A 22,204-nucleotide genomic window follows, 5' to 3' on the forward strand; every position below is an offset into this window, starting at 1 on the left:
GAATATTTCTTACTTCTTTTAAAAATGTTATAAAACTCAAAAATACACTTTCAAAATACCTTTCACAAAAAGGAAAAGAATAGAACAGTATCATGAAATATTGATAGAAATATTGGGTACAAAATATTGACAAGGAGACCTCAATACCATATTTACAAATTGATAGTATCATTAAGTGTGATTGATTCCAATGATACAAATTGGGTTACATAATAAGAAAGAGTTTTATATGACACACCATATTATTACATCATGAGATATGACCATATTGCCCCAATTGGTCTCAAAAGGGCCTTTCACTAGATTTAACACCATATCCTAATAAAACCCACATAAAAATACAAACAGATACATGTATAATATGGTAAAACACACACTCTCGCACACACGGATGATGTAGTCCTGAGGCCCACATCTGGGTTCCTGCAGTAGTGAGGAGACGATTTCCACAAAGATCAAGAGCAGGTAAAGGAGATCTTCACTTCTTTTATTTTCAAATTATTCCTCAATAGCTAGAAAATGTAATTAAAAAGCCAAAATCAATGGTTATTACTTAGCATTGATGGCAAAGGACAAGTGGTCATTCTTGAATATCCAGATGGACGTCATGGCCTTAGGTAGGCCTGTGTTGCTGTAGCCGTGACGGCAGAGATCTCCTCAGTGAGGACTAGTCGCTGACTCTGACTAGTGCTGGTGAAACTAAGTAACAGAGACAAGATGGGTGGAACAAGGGCAGCAGAGAGAGGTCTTGTCCCACTTGACTGGGTGAAGAGCCCTGTGCAAGGTGTGGGGCAGTGACCCCGGATCTCCTGGATCAGAGTGGGGGGATCTCCCACTTGTCCTGGGTAAGGCCTGCCTTCACTTGTGCAGAGAGTGGGGAGGGTGAGTAGTAGAGAAGCCCAGGTCATGGTAGATACCCAGCTCTGTTGTGCAGACTGAGCTCCCCATAGTATATTTATGGCTACAGAAACTTCCATGGGGGTGGACTGGCTGCACTCAAGTGAACCCTTTCTGTCTGTCTGTCCAGATTCCATGCCCGGGGCTTTCACAAGTGGGAGCACACAGAGGAGGTGTTAATGAACTAATACAGTGATAGAGGTGGTCTGGGTGGTGATAATCCCAGGTCCTGGCAGGTCAGCATCATCTAGTGAGCACACTGCTGCCAGAAACCCTGGAGGCCCTGAATGGTGTCCCTGCTGGCAGGGGACAAACAGGATTAGCCAGCCTTTCCCCACATACCCTCAAACACCAAACCATTCCCCCCAAAACAAATATTCCAGTGAAGAAATGGGCAAAGACATGAATAGACACTTTTCCAAAGAAGACATCCCGATGGTTAAAGACACATGAAAAAAGTTTCTACATCACCCATCATCAAAGAAATACAAATTGAAACCACAATGAGATAGCATCTCACACCAGTCAGAAGGGTTAACATTAACAACTCAGGCAAAAACAGATATTGGCAAGGATGCAGAGAAAAAGGATCTCTCTTGCACTGCTGGTGGGAATGCAAACTGGTGCAGTCACTCTCAAAAACAGTATGGAGGTTCCTCAAAAAACTAAAAATGGAACTACCCATGGATGACGGGCATTGAGGAGGGTACTTGTTGGGATGAGCACTGGGTGTTGTATGCAAGCCAATTTGACAATAAGTTATATTTTTTTAAAAAGTGAGTGAGAAAAAAGAAAAAAAAAGTACTACCCTACAACCCAGAAATTGCACTACTAGGTATTTGTCCAAGGGATACAAGTGTGCTGTTTCAAAGGGGCACAGAAACAGGCTGTTTCTAGCAGCACTATCAACAATAGCCAAAGTATGGAAAGAGTCCAAATGTTCATCGACAGATGAATGGAAAAAGAAGATGTGGTATATATATACAATGGAGAAGTACTCAGCAATCAAAAGAATGAAATCTTGCCATTTGCAACTATGGGGATGGAACTGGAGGATATTATGCTAAGTGACATTAGCCAGTCAGAGAAAGTGAAACATCCTATGACTTCACTCATATGAGCAACTTAAGATACAAACCAGATGAACATAAGGGAAGGGTAGCAAAAATAATATAAAAACAAAGAGGGAGACAAAACATAAGAGACTCTTACATATAGAGAACAAACTGAGGTATGCTGGCGGGGTTGTGAGGGAGGCGTGGGCTAAATGGGTAAGAGGCATTAAGGAAGACACTTGTTGGGATGAGCACTGCGTGTTTACATAGGGGATGAATCACTGGAATCTACTCCTGAAATTATTATTGGACTATATGCTAACCAATTTAGATGCAAATAGACGAGTGAAGAAATAAATAATACACTAACACAATAAACAAAATACAGTAACGACCCTCAGAGATCATAGTTTCATTTGTCTACAACCTCGTTCCACATTCACAGACAGAAAATGTATACTGTGATAACACAGAGTCTCCCACACACAGAGAACTCAGTCCCACACCCAGAAAATAAAATGAGATGGGGGTGGGGAGGATATTTCTACAAGATGAAAAGGCTAACGTGACCTAAACGCCATGTTATCCAACATCTTTCTGTAAGTAGTAGGCAATGCAAGTGAATAAGAAAATCACTGGTTGGTTCTCAGCATTGATGGGAATGGACAGGGATTCATTACAAAAGGCAAAAAAAAAAAATGTGATTTAGTCATATATACTCTGGGGCTGGTGCTGCAGGGAGAGAAGACATCATCCCAAAGAGCCAAAAGAACAGTTATTTCTACTGAAGACTAATAAGAGGATTACATAGGTCTGGAAACTTCTAGAAATAGGTAAATGGCCAAGGATGGAGACCCTGGCTTCCTCAGAAGTCAGGTGGGAGCTGAGAACACTGGACCTATGACAGCAGTCCATGAACTTAGAGAACTTGTGTCGCAACGTGATGGGCGAGATGAGCTTTCTGTGTCCTTTGAGACCCTTTGTCTAGGAAGGGGCTGCTGTGAGTGACGTTGGGGACAGAAGGGAAGGAGGAGCCATCACTCCCAGGTGGTGCTGCTGCCTGCAGCGGGGCCCATGGTGGCAGCAGCAGGAGCATCAGAAGCAGAAGTCACAGGCTGAACCTGAGCAGCTGCTGGGGCCTCGCCCTCCCAGCAGATGAGAAAGAGGTTCTGCTTTCAGTTCTCATGGGCCTGGGACTCTGTGTGAGCCCACGATGCTGTCCCAGGAGGGGCAAGGACCAGAAGCCTTCTCCTCAGCCCTCAGGCCTTAGCCCAGGGAAGATCTGGGAGGCACAGTTGCTAGACCTGGAGCCAAAGAGGGAATCAGGATCCACAATGGATCCAACTATCATAATAGATGAGGATTCAGGGGCAATTAGTGGGAGCTTTTGTTACCAGGACACATAGCGGACACTCCCGATGTGTCCTGACTCAGACAGAGCTGGATTTGTGTCCCTGTTTCTGCTGTGACCTGTCATGGACCCTGTCCTCAGGGCAGCCTGCCTTTGGCACCCAGGAATGTGCTCAGTTTGAGAAAATCACACAGTATATTGATCCCAAAGACAGGCTTCAAGGAGGAATTGCAAACAATGTGGAAAGACTTTGTAGACTTATTGCTTGTGGAGGGTCTCAGACCCTAATTTGTACAAAACAAACAAGGAAGCACATGACTTGGCCAAAAAGTCAGCCCTGCACAGGAAGTCCCATTGCTGTGGGGACAGCAGGTTTTTGTCTCACTTCCCCACAGGCCTGGAGCACTGTGTCAGCACCTTGAGTAATGTCAGCAGACAGGCAGTAATAATCAGCCTCGTCCTTGGCCTGGAGCCCAGTGATGGTCAAGGAGCCTGTGTTGCCAGACTTGGAGCCAGAAAATCTGTCAGGAACACTTGAGGGTCGTCTGTTATTAGCATAGATGAGGAGTTTAGGGGCCTTTCCTGGAAGCTGTTGGTACCAGTTCACACCAATTCTACCGATGTTGTTGGCACTTCCAGCACAGGAGATGGTGACCGTCTGGCCCAGGGCCCCAGACACTGAGGGCGGCTGAGTCAGCACAGACTGGGCCCAGGAACCTGGAAGGGGAGAGACAAAGAGAGCATGATGCTGGGATCTAGACACCAGAGGAGAATCCAAGGTCCACGTGTCCTCCCCGGACCACTTCCTCTGTTCCCTCATCTAGTTACCTGTGCAGTGGATGAGAAGGGTGAGGAGAAGAGGGAACCAGGCCATGGTGGAGGTCATCACCGACCCTGCCTTCTGTGGATCCACAGCTGAGCAGATCTCTTCTAATCCCTTCCTTTCCCTTTTCATCCTCTGAGAGAGGGAGGGCCCATCCATGCAAATCAGACCAGCAGCTCTCTGACACTTCTCTGACCCTGGGTCAAGTCCCTCTGCCTGAGGATGTCAGGTGGGTTGGACGGGGAGGTGGTCTCTGGGGCCATGCCAGGAGAGGGGAGGTCACAGTTTGGAGTCCTGAGCAGAGGGCACAGGCATTGTCCAGGTGCAGGTCCCAGCTCTAATCATGGCCGACCCTCAGAAGCAGGTGACGACCACCCCCTGGTGTCCAGGCCCAGACACAGCATATGTGACATGGTGAGCAGATCTCATCAGAGTTCCTGCCTTCCCACTGCTCTGTCCACCATCGCCTTTCTTCGGGACAGGCCAGGTGTCCTCTGTGCGGCCTCCCATCCCCTGAGGACACTCTGTGCTCTCCTCTGGCTCCGCATAGTGAGTCTGTCCACAGCGCCCTTGGCTATTATTGACGGGGCAGGACTGACGTGGTGACTCTTGTACAACCACACAGATGAGGATCAGAGCCACAGAGCGACGGGTCCACATTGACACATGGCCAGTTCTGTGCAGGAGGCCGATTTCTTCCCCCTTCCCTGCTTCCTCTCTGGTCTGAGAGTTTTCCTTTCCCAGAAGCTCCCTCAGCACTGAGGACACAGGGAGACCTTTTGTCCAGGTTGTGGGTAGAAGCCTACATTCGTTGTGTGCATTCCTACAGGGTTCCACACTGAACATCTTTGTCAGCTGTCACTCTTGCCACCTCACATCGCATACTGGGGACGATGGAGGTTGGCTTCACCCCTGGGGAGACCCCTGCAAGGAAGCACCTGTTGAGACAACACACATGTCCTTGCTCAAGTGGGGACTCTGCCACACCAGAAGGGACGCAGCTGCTGAGTCTCCCTCAGGAAGTACAGGGCCCAGTCCCCAGTCCCAGGTTCCTTTTAGTGAATGGTCCCCACTGAGGTCCAGTGTAGGGAGACAGGGAAGTCCCACAGCGCCCCATCCTGGCTGAAGGGCACACACCCCACTGTGTCCCACAGCCCTGAGAGCCCAGTGGGTTTCTTCACTTCTGTTTATTCACACATCATTGAGCTGAATCTTGGATAATGTGACCCTATAGTGCTGCCCATGTTCAATGTAGCATTTTTCAGTCTCCAAAGAAGCCCTAGTCCTTAGGATTTGGAGGCATTTACCTCAATTAAATGGTAAGTTGCCAGTTCTTTGCAGAAGATACTCCAGACCTCATGTCCCTCCTCTGGCCTACAATTGAGAATATGTCTATCTTGTGAATATTTGAAAACTCCTGTGCGTTAAAGCAATGGATTCCAGCTACTTTCCATTAAATTGAGTATTATGTTAATCTTCCATATTTTTAGGTAATTTCCTTGGCTTACTACATTAAAACAAAAGGAAATAACAATGAATTTATATCTGATGAAGTCCTATTTAGCAAGTTTCATTTTTTGTTTTTCTTTTTTTGTTTTTTCATGGGTTACCCTGACAGGGTCTTATTTAAACAAATTTATAGAAACCCTAGATCCTGAATATTTTCTCCTTTATAATGTTTGTAGCTTCATGTTTTACAGTTATGTCTATAATCCTTTTAGTGATTTTTTAATATATAAAAAGTGAGTTTTAAGTATGATTCATTTCTCTCTCAAGATATCCAATTGTTCTGTGGCCATTTGTCCAAAAGTCCATCCTTTCTCCTCAGAAAGGCTTCTTCTACTTTGTAAAAGAAAAAAATCATTTATCCTTCATTCAGTGGGTCCGTTTCTGGGTTTTATGTTCTGTTACACTGACCAGTGTGTCTATCCTCTATCCATAGCACCCTGACTTGCTAGGACAGGAACTGAATTACACTTTTATACAATGTGGGAAGAACTGGCATATTTACTATAATGAGTCTTCTAATCCATGAACGGAACTTATCTTTCCTTGTTTTAGATCCACTTTTATTACATTTACCAGCATTGTCCAGATTTCAGCACCTGTGGCCTACACTTGTTTTGTGAAATATGCCCCTAAATCATTCATCGAGTGGTTTTAAGGTTTTTTTTTTATTATTTTCACCTGTTTATTGCTAGTATGTATACATATATATGATCTTCTATGTTGATCTTTATTCTAAAATGTTTCCAAAATTATTTATGACTCTTTGAATTTATATATTTGCATACCTAATTGTAGGTTCCTTTGTAGTTTTCCTGTAGGTCATTCTCTCACCTGAAATGGGACAATTGTCTCTTGATCTTCTTCATCTGAATGCCTCTCATTGTTTGTCTTGCCTTATGGTTCTGACAGACACATCCAGTCCTATGTGGAACAGCAGTGTTGAGATAGGACATGGTGGCCTTGCTCCCTACCCGAGGTGGGAAAGCTTTCAGTGCTTCATCTCTGTGTGTGTTCACTGAAGGGAAGGCATTTTATAGTTTTCTTTACCAAACTGAAGATGTACTCTTCCATACTGTGTTCTCAGAAAACTTTTATCACTCTCATTCATATACTCATTCATTCTTTTCCATGAGCACAAATAGGCCTTGAGCTGTGCAGGAAGTGGAAGAGAATTCATCCTACCTGAGAGAGTGAGGAAGACGCTTTCATCGGTCTTTCTTTTTTAATTTTTTTAATGTTTATACATATTTGAGAGAGAGACAGACGGAACACAAGTGGGGGAAGGGCAGAGAGAGAGGGAGACCGAATGGGAAGCAGGCTGGAGGCTCCGAGTTGTCAGCAGAGAGCCTGACATGGGACTTGAACTCAGTAGGCATGAGATCATGACCTGAACCGAAGTCAGATATTTAACTGACGGAGCCACCCAGGGGCCCCTGGGGTGGGCCTCTGCTGTCCCTGATTGCTGGCCAAAACCACATGGATTATTCCATTCTATCCCACATACCTTCGCACCCCAAAAACATCCTGTCCTCTGTGACAAAACTGGCACCCCAGTTAGAGGCCCGTGGTTGTCTGGACCCTCGTTACTGAGCTGTTCCTGATGGCTGCCAGGTGCTGGGTCCACAGCTCTGGGCTCACCCGTGTGCTTCATACACATGCCCACAGCACCCCTTTCTGGCTCCGTTACAGGCGACAAAGCACGTGAAAGGCAATGTGAGTATCGCGCCTGGGGGAAGGGAAAGCCCTCTTGACTCCTGCCACTTCCACGGCCCCCTCCTCACTACTGGGGGAGATCCCTCAGCTCAGGGCCCATCACTGGGCTGCAACCTTCTCACCCGCACCCACTCCTCCATTCCCTACAGCAGCCTCCCCAGATCCTGACCCTCCCTCATGGGTTTACATGAGTGGAGGACAGGGTGACCAGAGACCTGGCCCCTGAGGAATGATGTGTCCTCGGCTGGCACAGCAGGCAGACAGAAGCCTGGACCGGCCACATCCCACGGTTTAGGATGGCTGGGGTGCTCCTCCTCCCTCTGACCCCAGATTACTGAGCAGGGTCAGACCCCGGGCCCTCACCTGGATTCCTCTCCTGTCTACTGCTTTTGGGAATGGGGGAGTCCATCAACAAGGACCACAGGGGAAGGGATTGGAAAGAGGCAGCTCTGCCTTGTCAGAAAGACAGAGATGGCTCCCTGGGACCCACCTCTCAGCACAGCTCTTCCAGCAGGACCCGAGCCTGGACCCCTGACCTGAGGAGGAGAGGTCTGATGGGGACACAGTCAACAGCCTCTACCTGGTCCCCTCCTCACGTTCCCCTCTGGCACCTTGATCATCTATGCAGCACTGAGACATCATCACAGCACATCAGATTCGGGGGTTTCCTGTCAACCCCTCCAATGTTCCAGGTCCACCTCACTGCCTCACCCTTGTTCACTCTCCAGAAACATCTTATGTGTTGCTATTCATACATCTTTGTCCTCTTTCTCTCCCAGGACATTTTCAGCAACATGAGGACGTAGATTGTCCCTAGCGCACTCACGCCGAACCTAAGCCCAAGGGTCATGCCTGGCACATACTTGGTGTTCACCAGAGGGTGTGCGGGGACGGATCTCTGTACAGTCGTCTATCCTGATCAGGAACATATGGAATCTGCCTGCTTCCGACCCAACGGGGACTCAATTCCCAGGACAGCTTGCCGCCAGGTGTGCAGTAAATCCTGCCCAACGGAAGAAAATCAGACAATGTTTTGCAGAGTAGGGCTGGATTTAGGGGCACAATTTGAGAGAACAAGGACACTATTTTTATACGAAATTCCCTAGCCTTGTCTAAGACTCCACTATTAGAAGACAATAACAAAGAAGCAGCTCTGTCGGCCAAGGGGTATGAGCTTCACAGGAAGTCCCATTGCTGAAGGGCAGCAGGTTTGGGTCTCACCTCTCCACAGGCCTAGAGCAGTGTGTGAGCTTTGAGACTGTGGTCCCACACTGAGCAGTAATAATCAGCCTTATCCTCAGCCTGGAGGCTAGAGATGCTCAGGGAGGCCACATTCCCTGACCTGGAGCCTGAGAGTCTGGACGGGACCCCCGCAGGCCGAGCACTGCTACCATAGATGACAACGTTGGGGACACTGCCTGGGAGCTGCTGGTACCAGGACACACCTCCAGCCCCAACGTTGCTGCTGCTTCCTGTGCAGGAGGTGGTAACAGTCTTATTCACAGGCTAGGACACTGCAGATGGCTGAGTCACCACCGACTGGGCCCAGGACCCTGCAAGCCAGAAGAGAGACACGGGGTGAGAGAGAGGGGTCAGTGGACAGGGCCCATACATGGTTCCACAGTCCTCTCATCTCCAGCCCCGATCCCAGCCTCCAGCCACCTGTGCAGTGAGCCAGCAGTGTGAGCAGGAGAGGAGCCCAGGCCATGGTGGAGACCCCTGCTCAGCAGAGTGTCCTCACTATCCCTCATCCGGGCTCCCAGAGTCTCTCTTATTGCCTCCAGCAGCCCAAGGGGAGGGAGAGACCGTTAGTGCAAACCTCCCCTGGCTGGCCAGCCCCAGCCTGAACCCTGAAACTGACCCTTGTCTGGAAATCTCACCCCAGGAGGTGATGGAGCGAAAGCTGTGGGGCCTGACCTGGGGCTCCCCAAGGGCCTGTGAGCACCCAGAGGCTAAGCCACAGTGAGAACCAGAGCCAGGTGGCTCCCAGCTGGGATCACAGCACACAAGGCTCAGAGACAGGCCACAGCGCCCCCTGCTGCCCGAGACCCAGACATGCCCATATGTTTGGTCTTGCCCACTGAATACTTAAAAACATCAATAGACTTTATGATTTATTGTCACAGAAGAATTTAGTAGAATTTCCAGAGTTCCCAAATACACCAACCCCCTCCACCACCTTGTCTTTCCCATCATCCAACTCTAGCATGAGTGTGGTCACTTGTTATACACCATGAAGCAACACTGACAAGTCATTGTCACCCAAAGTCTATATTTATAACAGCAAAGCTCACTCTTGACGTTGTTCATTCAATAGGTCAAGAGCTATACACTGATATATGTCCATTTTAGAACCACAAAGAGCACTTCCACTCCCACAAAAAACCTCTGTGCTCCAGTTGTGCATCCCTCCCTATGCTCAACCCCTTGCAACCACTGATTCTTTTATTGTCTACATAGATTCGTCTTTTTGGAGAATGTTACATCCTTGGAGTCACACAGCGTGAAGCCATTACACGTTGGCTGCTTTCATTTAGCAACGTGCAACAAAATGTCTTCTGTGTCTTTTTATGTCTTGGTGCCTCATATCTTTGTAGCTCTGATCAATATTCTATTGTTGGGGTTTACTCACCTGTCACCTCCTGAAAGGCATTGCAATTGGCTGCTGCCAGGTGTGGGCAGTTATGCATAAAGCCACTGTCCACATACTTGTGCAGGGTTTTTTTTGTACACATTGTTTTTAACTCCTTTAGGTAAATGCAAAGATGCATGATCCCTGGATTTTAAAGCAAGACAATGATCCGGGGTTTTGTTTGTTTGGTTTTTCTTTTTTGGGTTTAAAAAAATGTTTTTCCATTATATCCAAGTTAGTTAGCAATAATCATGATTGGGGAGTAGGATCCAGCGGTTCATCCCTATATAGAACAGGCCGTGCTCATCCCAACATATGTCTTCTTAATGCCCCTTGTCCATTTAGCCTATCCCCCCCTCCCACAACACCTCCGGCAACCTTTAGGTTGTTCTCTATTTTTAAGAGCCTCTTATTTTTTGTCTCCCTCCCTGTTTTTATATTATTTTAGCTTCCCTTCCCTTGTGTTCATCTGTTTTGTATCTTACATTCCCCATATGAGTGAAATCATTTTATATTGGTGATTCTCTGGCTAATTTCACTTAGCATACTACCCTCTAGTTCCATCCACGTTTGTTGCAAATGGCAAGAATTCAGAGAATATTCAGTTTTAAAAGAAATTGCCAAAATCTTTTCCAAAGTAGCTGTACCATCCTGAATTCCCCTCACCAATGAAATAGAGTTCCGTTGCTCCACATCCTGACCAGACGTTGGTGTCATCTTGGTTTTCATTTTGGCCATTCTAATGGGTATGTAATACTATGTCATTGCTGTGTTTTTGTGCAATTTCTTACTGACATATGATGTTGAACAGCTTTTCTCAAGCTTATTTATATCACACGAACATCACCTTTGTTGAGATAATCTGCATTTTTAAAATTGAGATTGTTTCTTTACTATTGTGAAGTCTTATCTTTTAAATTAAAAACAAACAAATAGTTCTCTCCTTAAATCACCTTCCATTTGCAGTAGAAAGGAATATGTATAAAGAAGTCTATGCCCTACATTTCCTCGTTATTGCAATCGTTTGTTAGATGCAAATATATGTCATATGTATTTTGTGACTTCCCTGAAATAAGAAGAGATGTATCCAAAGGGAGTCCTTACTCCCCATCATGGATGGTGAACATCTTCATGGATGGTGAACATCTACCGAAGGACTCTCAAAACACCCTGAACAGAGTTTCAGAGTAGATGGAGGAGCCATTCTCCAGCCTACATTCTTATAAGTATCAGACTCTCCTCGTCCCCATCACTTTCTGATCAGCAGTCACTGAAATGGAGATGTTGCCCACAGAGAATATGGGGGCCCTCACAGGGTCACCAGCTGCCTAAGAGGAAAAATGAATAAAGGTGAAGAGGGAGAACTTTTGTTGTAATACAGGGGCAACAAGTTCATCCCCTTTTATGGTGAGCCTGGGACTGGGAAGGCCTTTTAGATTCTGAGAGGGGGTCAGAGGGAAAAATCATGGAACCATGAATCAGTCCGCCATTGCATGCAGGCTTCCTTTGGAAAACTTAGTGACCTTGACTAATCCCATTCAACAGGTTTCCTTCTAGTTCTGTCGATTTTTTTTCTTCACTCTGCGGAAGCTTTTTATTTTGATGTAGTCCCAATAGTTTATTTTTTTCTTTGATTTCCCTTGCCTGAGGAGATATCCCCAGAATAATGTTGCTAAGGCCAAAGTCAGAGAGATAACTGCCAGTTCTCTCTAGAATTGTTATGGTTTCAGGCCTCACATGTAGGTCTTTAATCCACTTTGTGTTTATTTTTGTGTATGGTGAAAGAAAGTGGTCTGGTTTCATTCTTTTACCTGTAGCTGTCCAGTTTTCCCAGCACCATTTGTTGACAAGACTGTCTTTTTCCCATTGCTTATTCTTGCCTACTTTGTCAAACATTGATTGGTCATATTATTTGGGCTTATTTCTGGGTTTTCTATTCTGTTTCATTTATTTTGTTGTCTTGTTTTGTGCCAGTACCGTACGGATTCCATTACTACAGTGTTCTAATATAAATGGAAATCTGGAATGATGATACCTCCAGTTTTGGTTTTCTTTTTCAAGACTGTTTCACTATTTGGGAACTTTTGTGGTTGCACACAAATTTTAGGACTGTTCTAGTTCTGTGAAAAAGGCTTTTGGCATTTTGATAGGAATTGCCTTCAATCTGTAGATCGATTTGGGTAGTATAAACATTTTAACAATATTTGTTCTACCAATCCATGAGCAGGGATGTTTGTTCATTTCTTGTGTCATCTTCAATTTCTTTCATCAATGCTTTAGAGTTTTCATGGTAAAAGTCTTTCACCCCTTCGGTTAAGTTTCTTCTTGGGTATCTTATTATTCTTGGTTCAATTTTCAATGGGATTGATTTCTTAATTTCTCTTTCTGTGGCTTCATTATCAGTGTATAGAAATGCAACAGAGTTCTGTATATTGATTTTGTATCCTGTGAATTTACGGACTTTATTTCTTGGTTCTGACAGTTTTTTGGTGGAATCTTTAGAATTTTATATATACAGGCAGGCTGTTTGGAGAAGTTGGCTGCGTAGGAAGATGCTGGGCTCACCGCGGCCTGCTGATCACTTAGATTCCACCCACATCTGCTAAATAACCCATAAAACGACCAGAAGACTAGCAGAATGGACTCTCCAGAGTCAAGAGTACACAAGTGGCCCATGGAAGAGGGTAGGAAGGGGGGACAGGTGGTGCACACTACACGGACTGGTGGGAGGGATCCGGGGCAGATTGGGGGCAGCGCGCCTGGCAAGGCAGAGCCCCCAAGTGTGGCTTGCAAAAGCAGAGGGGCTGGGTTCCATGAGTTCTGACAGCCAGCCGGACTTGACATCTGGCATGTTAAAGGTCAATAACCCTGCTCGGAGAGCGAGAGGGCAAAAGGATACCGGGAGGGAGAGGTGTTGAGCCCCAGAAGACAGAGCTCAGATCCGCAGGGAACAAATGCTCTGGCCAGCGCCATCTCCCTCTTCCATCCTCAGCCGAACTCCCAAAGGGAACCAGTTGCCATCACTGAACTTGCATGCACCACGCAAACACCCAACGCTGTGCTTCTGTGGGTCCATCCCTTGGACGGGTCTGCCTGCTTCCCTCCTGGTGCTGCAGGGCCCCTCCTGCAGGGGATCACTGACAGCAAACTGAGCTGAGCCTGCCCCTCCCACCCTGGTGCACCTTGCAGATCCACCTGGGCTAATACGCCACATCCTATACAAGCAGCACCGCAAGCCTGGCAGTGTGCAAGTAGCCCAGACAGGGGCCACACCACTCCACAGTGAGTCCTGCCCCAGGCAGAGGGGAAGATAAGGTACACACCAGTCTGGCTGTGATGCCAGCGGTTGACTAGGAACAGACATCGGGTGTGACTGCGGCCCCGCTCACCAACACAAGTTACTCCAGACAGTACAGGGGAAGTGCCCTGCAGTTCTGTGCCACCCCACGGACTATCCAAAATGACAAAATGGAAGATTCTCCTCAAAAGAAACTCCAGGAAGGAGTGGCAGCTAACAAATTGATCAAAAACAATTTAAGCAATATAATGGAACATGAATTTAAAATACTAGTCATAAAATTAATCGCAGGGCTTGAAGAAAGCAAAGAGGACAGCAGAGAATCTATGGCTACAGACATAAAGGGACTAAGAAACAGTCATGAGGAGCTAAAAAATGCTATAAATGAGGTGCAAAATAAAATGGAGGCGACCACAGCCCAGATTGCAGAGGCAGAGGATAGAATAGGTGAATTAGAAAATAAAATTATGGAAAAAGAGGAAGCTGAGAAAAAGAGAGAAAAAAAATCCAGCAGTATGAGGGGAGAATTAGAGAACTAAGTGATGCAATCAAACGGAACAATATCCATATAATAGGAATTCCAGAAGAGGAAGAGAGAAAGGGGCTGAAGGTGTACTTGAACAAAACATAGCTGAGAACTTCCCTGATCTGGGGAAGGAAAAAGGCATTGACATCCAAGAGGCACGGAGAACTCCCTTCAGACGTAATTTGAATGGATCTTCTGCCCAACGTATCATAGTGAAACTGGCAAAATACAAGGATAAAGAGAAAATTCTGAAAGCTGCTAGAGATAAACACACTCTAACATATCAATGGAGACCAATAAGACTAGTGACAGATCTATCTACTGAACCTTGGCAGGCCAGAAAGGAATGGCAGGAAATCTTCAATGTGATGAACAGAAAAAATATGCAGCTGAGAATCCTTTATCCAGCAGGTCTGTCATTCAGAATAGAAGGAGAGATAAAGGTTTTCCCAAACAAACAAAAACTGTAGGAATTCATCACCACTAAACCAGCCCTACAAGAGATCCTAAGGGGGATTCTGTGAGAGAAATGTTGCAAGGACCACAAAGTACCAGAGACATCACTCCAAGCATGAAACCTACTGACATCACAATGACTCTAACCCTTATCTTTCTATAATGACATTGAATGTAAATGGACTAAATGCTCCAACCAAAAGACATAGGGTTTCAGAATGGATAAAAAAACAAGACCCATCTCTTTGCTGTCTACAAGAGTCTCATTTTAGACCTGAGGACACCTTCAGATTGAAAGTGAAGGGATGGAGAACTATCATGCTGCTGGAAGTCAAAACAAAGCTGGAGTAGCCATGCTTATATCAGACAAACTAGACTTTAAATTAAAGGCTGTAACAAGAGATGAAGAAGGGCATTATATTATAATTACAGAGTGTATACATCAGGAAGAGCTAACAATTATAAATGTCTATGCGCTGAATACGGGAGCCCCCAAATATATAAAACAATTCATCACAAACATAAGCAACCTAATTGATAAGAATGTGGTAATTGCAGGGGACTTTAATACTCCACTTACAACAATGGATAGATCATCTAGGCACAGGATCAATAAAGGAAAAAGGGCGCTGAATGACACATTGGATCAGATGGACTTGACAGATATATTTAGAACTCTGCATCCCAAAGCAACAGAATATACTTTCTACTCAAGTGCACATGGAACATTCTCCAAGATCTATCACATAATGGGTCACAAAATGGCCCTTCATAAGTATAAAAGAATTCAGATCATACCATGCATACTTTCAGACCACAATGCTATGAAGCTTGAAATCCACCACAAGAAAAAGTTTGGAAAACCTCCGAAAGCATAGAGGTTAAAGAACAACCTACTAAAGAATGAATGGGTCAACCAGGCAATTAGAGAAGAAATCAAAAAATATATGGAAGCAAATGAAAATGAAAATACAACAATCCAAACGCTTTGGGATGCAGCGAAGGCAGTCCTGAGAGGAAAATACATTGCAATCCAGGCCTATCTCCAGAAATAAGAAAAATCCCAAATACAAAATCTAACAGCATACCTAGGGGAAATAGAAGCAGAACAGCAAACACAGCCCAAACCCAGCAGAAGAAGAGAAATAATAAAGATCAAAACAGAAATAAATGATACAGAATCTAAAAGAACTGTAGAGCAGATCAATGAAACCAAGAGTTGGTTTTTTTGAAAAATAAACAAAATTGATAAGCCTCTAGCCAGGATTCTCAAAAAGAAAAGAGAGATGACCCAAATAGATACAATCATGAATGAAAATGGAATTATTACAACCAATCCCTCAGAAATGCAAGCAATTATCAGGGAATACTATGAAAAATTGTATGCCAACAAACTGGACAATCTGGAAGAAATGGACACATTCCTAAGCACCCACATACTTCCAAAACTCAAACAGGAAGATTGAACATTTGAACAGACCCATAACCAGCGAAGAAATTGAATCACTTATCAAAAATCTCCCAACAAATATGAGTCCAGGAGCAGATGGCTTCCCAGGGGAATTCTATCAGACATTTAAAGCAGAGATACTACCTATCCTTCTCAAGCTATTCTAAAAAATAGAAAGGGAAGGAAAAATTACAGACTCATTCCATGAAGCCAGCATTAATTGGATTCCTAAACCAGAGATCCAGCAAAAAAAGAGAACTACAGGCCAATATCCCTGATGAAGATGGATGCAAAAATTGTCAATAAGGTACTAGCACATTGAATTCGAAAGCATATAAAAAGAATTATACACCATGACCAAGTGGGATTCATTCCTGGGCTCCAGGGCTGGTTCGACATTTGCAAATCGATCAATGTAATACATGACATTAATAAAAGAAAAGATAAGAACCATATGATCCTGTCAATCGATGCAGAAAAAGCATTTGAGAAAATTCAGCATCCTTTCCTAACAAAAACCCTCGAGATGCTGGGATAGAAGGAACATACTTAAACATCATAAAAGCCATTTATGAAAAGCCCACAGCTAATATCATCCTCAATGGGGAAAAACTGAGAGACTTTCCCCTGAGATCAGGAACGTGACAGGGATGTCCACTCTCACTGCTGTTGTTTAACATAGTGTTGGAAGTGCTAGCATCAGCAATCACACAACAAAAGGAAATCAAAGGCATCAAAACTGGCAAAGACGAAGGCAAGCTTTCACTTTTTGCAGATGACATGATATTATACATGCAAAACCCGATAGACTCCACCAAAAGTCTGCTAGAACTGATACATGAATTCAGGAAACTCGCAGGATACAAAATCAATGTACAGAAATCAGTTGCATTGTTAGACACTAATAATGAAGCAACAGAAAGACAAAGAAAGAAACTGATCCCCTTCACAATTGCACCAAGAAGCATAAAATACCTGGGGATAAATCTAACCAAAGATATAAAAGATCTGTATGCTGAAAACTATAGAAAGCTTATGAAGGAAATTGAAGAAGATATAAAGAAATGGAAAAACATTCCGTGCTCAGGGACTGGAAGAATACATATTGTTAAAATGTCAATACTATCCAAAGCTATCTACACATTGAATGCAATCCCAATCAAAGTTGCACCAGCATTCTTCTCGAAGCTAGAACAAGCAATCCTAAAATTGGTATGGAACCACAAAAGGCCCCGAATAGCCAAAGTAATTGTGAAGAAGAAGACCAAAGCGGGAGGTATCACAATCCCAGACTTTAGCCTCTACTACAAAGCTGTAATCATGCAGACAGCATGGTATTGGCACAAAAACAGACACTTAGACCAATGGAATAGAATAGAAACCCCAGAATTGGACCCACAAACGTATGGCCAACTGATCTTTGACAAAGCAGGAAAGAATATCCAATGGAAAAAAGACAGTCTCTTTAACAAATGCTGGGAGAACTGGACAGCAACGTGGAGAAGGAAGAAACTACACCACTTTCTTACACCATTCACAAAAACAAACTCAAAATGGATAAAGGACCTGAATGTGAGACAGGAAACCATCAAAACCCCAAAGAAGAAAGCAGGAAAAAACCTCTCTGACCTCAGCCGCAGCAATTTCTTACTTGACACATCCCCAAAGTCAATGGAATTAAAAGCAAAAATGAACTATTGGGACCTTATCAAGATAAAAAACTTCTGCACAGCAAAGGAAACAATCAACAAAACTAAAAGGCAACCAATGGAATGGGAAAAGATATTTGCAAATGACATATCGAACAAAGGGCTAGTATCCAAAATCTATAAAGGGCTCACCAAACTACACACCTGAAAAACAAGTAACACAGTGAAGAAATGGGCAGAAAACATGAATAGACACTTCTCTAAAGAAGACATCCAGATGGCCAACAGGCACATGGAAAGATGCTCAACGTCATTCCTCATCAGGGAAATGCAAATCAAAACCACATTCAGATACCACCTCACGCCAGTCAGGGTGGCTAAAATGAACCAATCAGGAGACTATAAATGCTGGCGAGGATGTGGAGAAACGGGAACCCCCTTGCACTGTTTTGGGAATGCAAACTGGTGCAGGCTCTCTGAAAACAGTGTGGAGGTTTCTCAAAAAATTAAAAATAGAACTACCCTATGACCCTGCAATAGCACTGCTAGGAATATACCCAAGGGATACAGGAGTGCTGATGCTTAGGGGCACTTGTACCCCAATGTTTATAGCAGCATTTTCAACAATAGCCAAATCATGGAAAGAGCCTAAATGTTCATCAACTGATGAATGGATAAAGAAATTGTGGTTTATATACACAATGGGATATTACTTGGCAAAGAGACAGAATGAAAAATGGCCTTTTGTAGCCATGTGGATGGAACTGGAGAGTGTTATGCTAAGTGAAATGAGTCATGCAGACAAAGACAGATACCATATGTTTTTATTCTTAGGTGGACCCTGAGAAACTTAACAGAAGACCATGGGGAAGGGGAAGAAAAAAAAAGGGTTAGAGAGGGAGGGAAGCAAACCATAAGGGACTCTAAACACTGAGAACAAAGTGAGGGTTGATGGGGTTGGGAGGGAGAGGAGGGTGGGTGATGGGTATTGAGGAGGGAACATGTTGGGATGGGCATTGGGTGTTGTAAGGAAACCAATTTGACAATAAACTTAATATTTAAAATAAATAAATAAAATAATATTTGACATATAAAAAAAAGTCATTTGAGGCTGAAATCTTTAAGGGCAGAATGACTTTTCTAGGTGCTCCTGGCTGGTTCAGTTGGTTAAGTGCCCCACTTTAGCTCAGGTCTCACTCACGATTCATGACTTTGAGCCCCACATCAGGTTCTGTGCTGACAGCTCAGAGCCTGGAACCGGCTTCAGATTCTTTGTCTCCCTCTCTCTGCCCCTCCCTTGTTCATGCTCTCCCTCTCTCTCTGTCTCTCTCTCAATAAATAAATAAACATTAAAATATTCTTTAAAAAATGAATGACTTCTCTTATATCCTAGAGTGATTCCTAGGAAGTAAACCCTTCTTTAATGACCCTGTGTTTTTCCTGCAATGCACCCCACATTACTGTGGCGACAGACAGGAGATGAAGGTATAGGTTCATGAACTGATTAGTGGAAAGGGGAGGAGGGATAAGGAGAAGAGTGGAATTTGGGAAAAGAAATGACCCTAGGCCTGGAGATATAACATGACATTAATCAATAGAGAAAGAACATTCAGGTGGGACACTGACAAAGAGAGTTCCAAGTGTGGGATAACCAGGAGAGTTCATTTGTGACTCTTAATAGTAAGCTTTGTGTCTTTCAGAGGCAGAGTCACAGTGGCATTGGAATCAGGCAGACTGTGATCTGACTCCCTGTGACCAGGACCCTGTGAGGTGGAAACACTCAGCAATGACACAGAGGTGACTGAGGGAGCCTGAGAGCAGTAGTCCCATATGGACTGTGTGGACAAAAGAGTGGTTCCTGTACTGGCCCCTGAGTCTGTTCCTCACCCGACAGAGTGAGAGCAAAAGAAAAGGTCTCAGGTGCGTGGTGGTCTAGAAATGGTCACCATTAAGGTTTCTGGAAAACTTTGTACCTTCTAACAACCTCAGGGAATAGGAGGCCATCATAGTAGGAATATATTTTCTGCTTTCTATTTCTCATGGGACTGTTTGCATTGCATTGCATACTCGTGCCACTGAGGGTGTGTTGGGCTGGAGTTGATCTGATGCAGGGGCATGAGAATGGTCTGGGGGCTGAGCTGTAGTTTTATGAGATATAAAGACCCTGGCCTGTGTCCCCTGTGCAGATTGTCCATAGTCCGTGCTATGACCTGAACAACACGGAGGATGGAGGGAAGATGATACAGGTGGCTGGGACTTCTTTGGTGAAGCTTCCATCATTTTCTTCTACCTGGACCCCAACTCTCCCAACTACATGGTTAGTCAGTGAGTCCAGGTCCCACCAGACAGTCACTGTGTTACCCAAAGCAATAGGTGTCCCTTCCCCGGTTGCCATGATGGTGTCAGGGCAGAGGGTGGGGTGGTTTGATCCAGTCATCCTCAAATCTTGGGTTTCTTACCAGTGGGTCCGTAAGGGCCAATCTCTGTCATCCAGACATTATGTTGTGTGGACATTACCTGGGACTGCAGACACATTTTCCCCATGTGGGAAGTCAGTGTGAGACACAGTACATTTGGCTTATGTGTCCTCTTTCTTGCCCAAGACGGTGTCAGCTCTGTGAGCATGGGGACCCTCCCTATCATTTCTGTACTGTGATCTGAGCCCTGAGCCCACATAGGTCATGTAGTGAGGGTTCTCTCAATGCCACGCACATAGAGCATGTGGACAGTTGACTATCCTGAGTCAGACACAGCTATGCTCTGTGTCGCTGGTTCTGTCCTGGTGCTTTGATATGGACTGAACTGTGTCCCCGTAGATTCCTATATGGAAACCCACACTGTGACTTCATAGACTTTATAGAAGAGGTACACAGCATGGGTGAGCACACGTGGAAATGCCATGTGAGGAACCAGGATGAATGTAACCATTTGCAAGACAAGGAGAGAGACCTCAGGGACATCAAACCTGCCACCACCTTGAATTTGGACATTTAGCCTCCAAAACTGTGAGAAAATAAGTATCTTTTGATTTTCTCACCCAGTGTGTGGTATTATGTTATGGCAGCGCCAGCAGACAGGCACAATCCTCAAGGACTCTGTCCCCAGGGAAACCGGCCCCAGCATCCAGGAATTTCTGCTCAGTTCACATCAAACAGAAAATGTGCTCCTACAGGGACAGGGTTTGGTGTCTGAATTGAGAGGACAAGGACACATACTCAAGAGAAAGTTCACTGGTTTGGGTTTCAGACTTCTGTTTTAGGGAAGCAGCTGTGTTTGCAGACAGTGGGAGCTGAACAAGGAAAGCGCATCAGCGTGGGGAGAGCAGGTTTTTGTCTCACTTCCCTACGGGCCTGGAGCACTGTGTCAGCACTTTCTACAGAGTCAGCAGACATGCAGTAATAATCAGCTTCGTCCTCGGCCTGGAGCCCAGTGATGGTCAAGGAGGCTGTGTTGCCAGACGTGGAGCCAGAAAATCGACCAGAAACCCCTGAGGGTTTATTGCTATTAGCAGAGATGAGGAGTTTAGGGGCCTTTCCTGGAAGCTGCTGGTACCAGTTCACACCAACTATACCAATGTTGTCGGCACTTCCAGCGCAGGAGATGGTGACCATCTGGCCCAGGTCCCCAGACACTGAGGGCGGCTGAGTCAGCTCAGACTGGGCCCAGGACCCTGGAAGGGGAGAGACAAAGAGAAGGGGATGCTGGGATCTAGACACCAGAGGAGAATCCAAGGCCCACGTGTCCTCCCTGGACCACTTCCTCTGTTCCCTCATCTAGTCACCTGTGCAGTGGATGAGAAGGGTGAGGAGAAGAGGGAACCAGGCCATGGTGGAAGTCATCACCGACCCTGCCTTCTGTGGATCCACAGCTGAGCAGATCTCCTCTAATCCCTTCCTTCCCCTTTTCATCCTCTGAGAGAGGGAGGGCCCATCCATGCAAATCAGACCAGCAGCTCTCTGACACTTCTCTGACCCTGGGTCAAGTCCCTCTGCCTGAGGATGTCAGGTGGGTTGGACGGGGAGGTGGTCTCTGGGGCCATGCCAGGAGAGGGGAGATCACAGTTTGGAGTCCTGAGCAGAGGGCACAGGCATTGTCCAGGTGCAGGTCCCAGCTCTAATCATGGCCAACCCTCAGAAGCAGGTGACGGCCACCCCCTGGTGTCCAGGCCCAGACACAGCATATGTAACATGGTGAGCAGATCTCATCAGAGTTCCTGCCTTCCCACTGCTCTGTCCACCATCCCCTTCCTTCGGGACAGGCCAGGTGTCCTCTGTGTGGCCTCCCATCCCCTGAGGACACACTGTGCTCTACTCTGGCTCCACATAGTGAGTCTGTCCACAGCTTCCTTGGCTATTATTGACGGGGCAGGACTGACGTGGTGACTCTTGTACAACCACACAGATGAGGATCAGGGCCACAGCACCGATGGGTCCACATTGACACATGGCCAGTTCTGTGCAGGAGGCCGATTTCTTCCCCCTTCCCTGCTTCCTCTCTGGTCTGAGAGTTTTCCTTTCCCAGAAGCTCCCTCAGCACTGAGGACACAGGAACACCTTTTCTCCAGGTTGTGGGTAGAAGCCCACATTCGTCGTGTGCATTCCTACAGGGTTCCACACTGAAAATCTTTGTCAGCTGTCACTCTTGCCACCTCACATCGCATACTGGGGACGATGGAGGTTGGCTTCACCCCTGGGGAGACCCCTGCAAGGAAGCACCTGTTGAGACAACACACATGTCCTTGCTCAAGTGGGGACTCTGCCACACCAGAAGGGACGCACCTGCTCAGTCTCCCTCAGGAAGTACAGGGCCCAGTCCCCAGTCCCAGGTTCCTTTTAGTGAATGGTC

The 22,204-nt window shown here is 45.6% G+C and overlaps 1 protein-coding gene across 1 annotated transcript; it reads right to left on the reverse strand.

Annotated features, from left to right (window-relative positions):
• Positions 1 to 8,581: 8,581 nt before the first annotated feature.
• On the reverse strand, positions 8,582 to 21,310 carry LOC102950120. The gene is made up of 3 exons (XM_042962848.1): positions 21,141 to 21,310; positions 20,706 to 21,029; positions 8,582 to 8,820 (listed from the first exon to the last, which is right to left on the reverse strand). Exons 1-3 carry the CDS (start codon positions 21,292 to 21,294, stop codon positions 8,582 to 8,584), a joined length of 717 nt encoding a protein of 238 aa, XP_042818782.1. The 5' UTR covers positions 21,295 to 21,310.
• Between the last annotated feature and the right edge of the window lie 894 nt (positions 21,311 to 22,204).

This window comes from Panthera tigris, chromosome D3 (assembly GCF_018350195.1).
Source record: "Panthera tigris isolate Pti1 chromosome D3, P.tigris_Pti1_mat1.1, whole genome shotgun sequence".
Taxonomy (NCBI): domain Eukaryota; kingdom Metazoa; phylum Chordata; class Mammalia; order Carnivora; family Felidae; genus Panthera; species Panthera tigris.

Coding starts and splice junctions, on each gene's coding strand:
- LOC102950120 (XM_042962848.1), bottom strand. CDS start 21,294: ATGGATGGGCCCTCCCTCTCTCAGAGGATGAAAAGGGGAAGGAAGGGA. Junction 21,030..21,140: donor CCTTCTCATCCACTGCACAG/GTGACTAGATGA, acceptor CTCCCCTTCCAG/GGTCCTGGGCCCAGTCTGAG. Junction 8,821..20,705: donor TGACACAGTGCTCCAGGCCC/GTAGGGAAGTGA, acceptor CCTCCTGCACAG/GAAGCAGCAGCAACGTTGGG.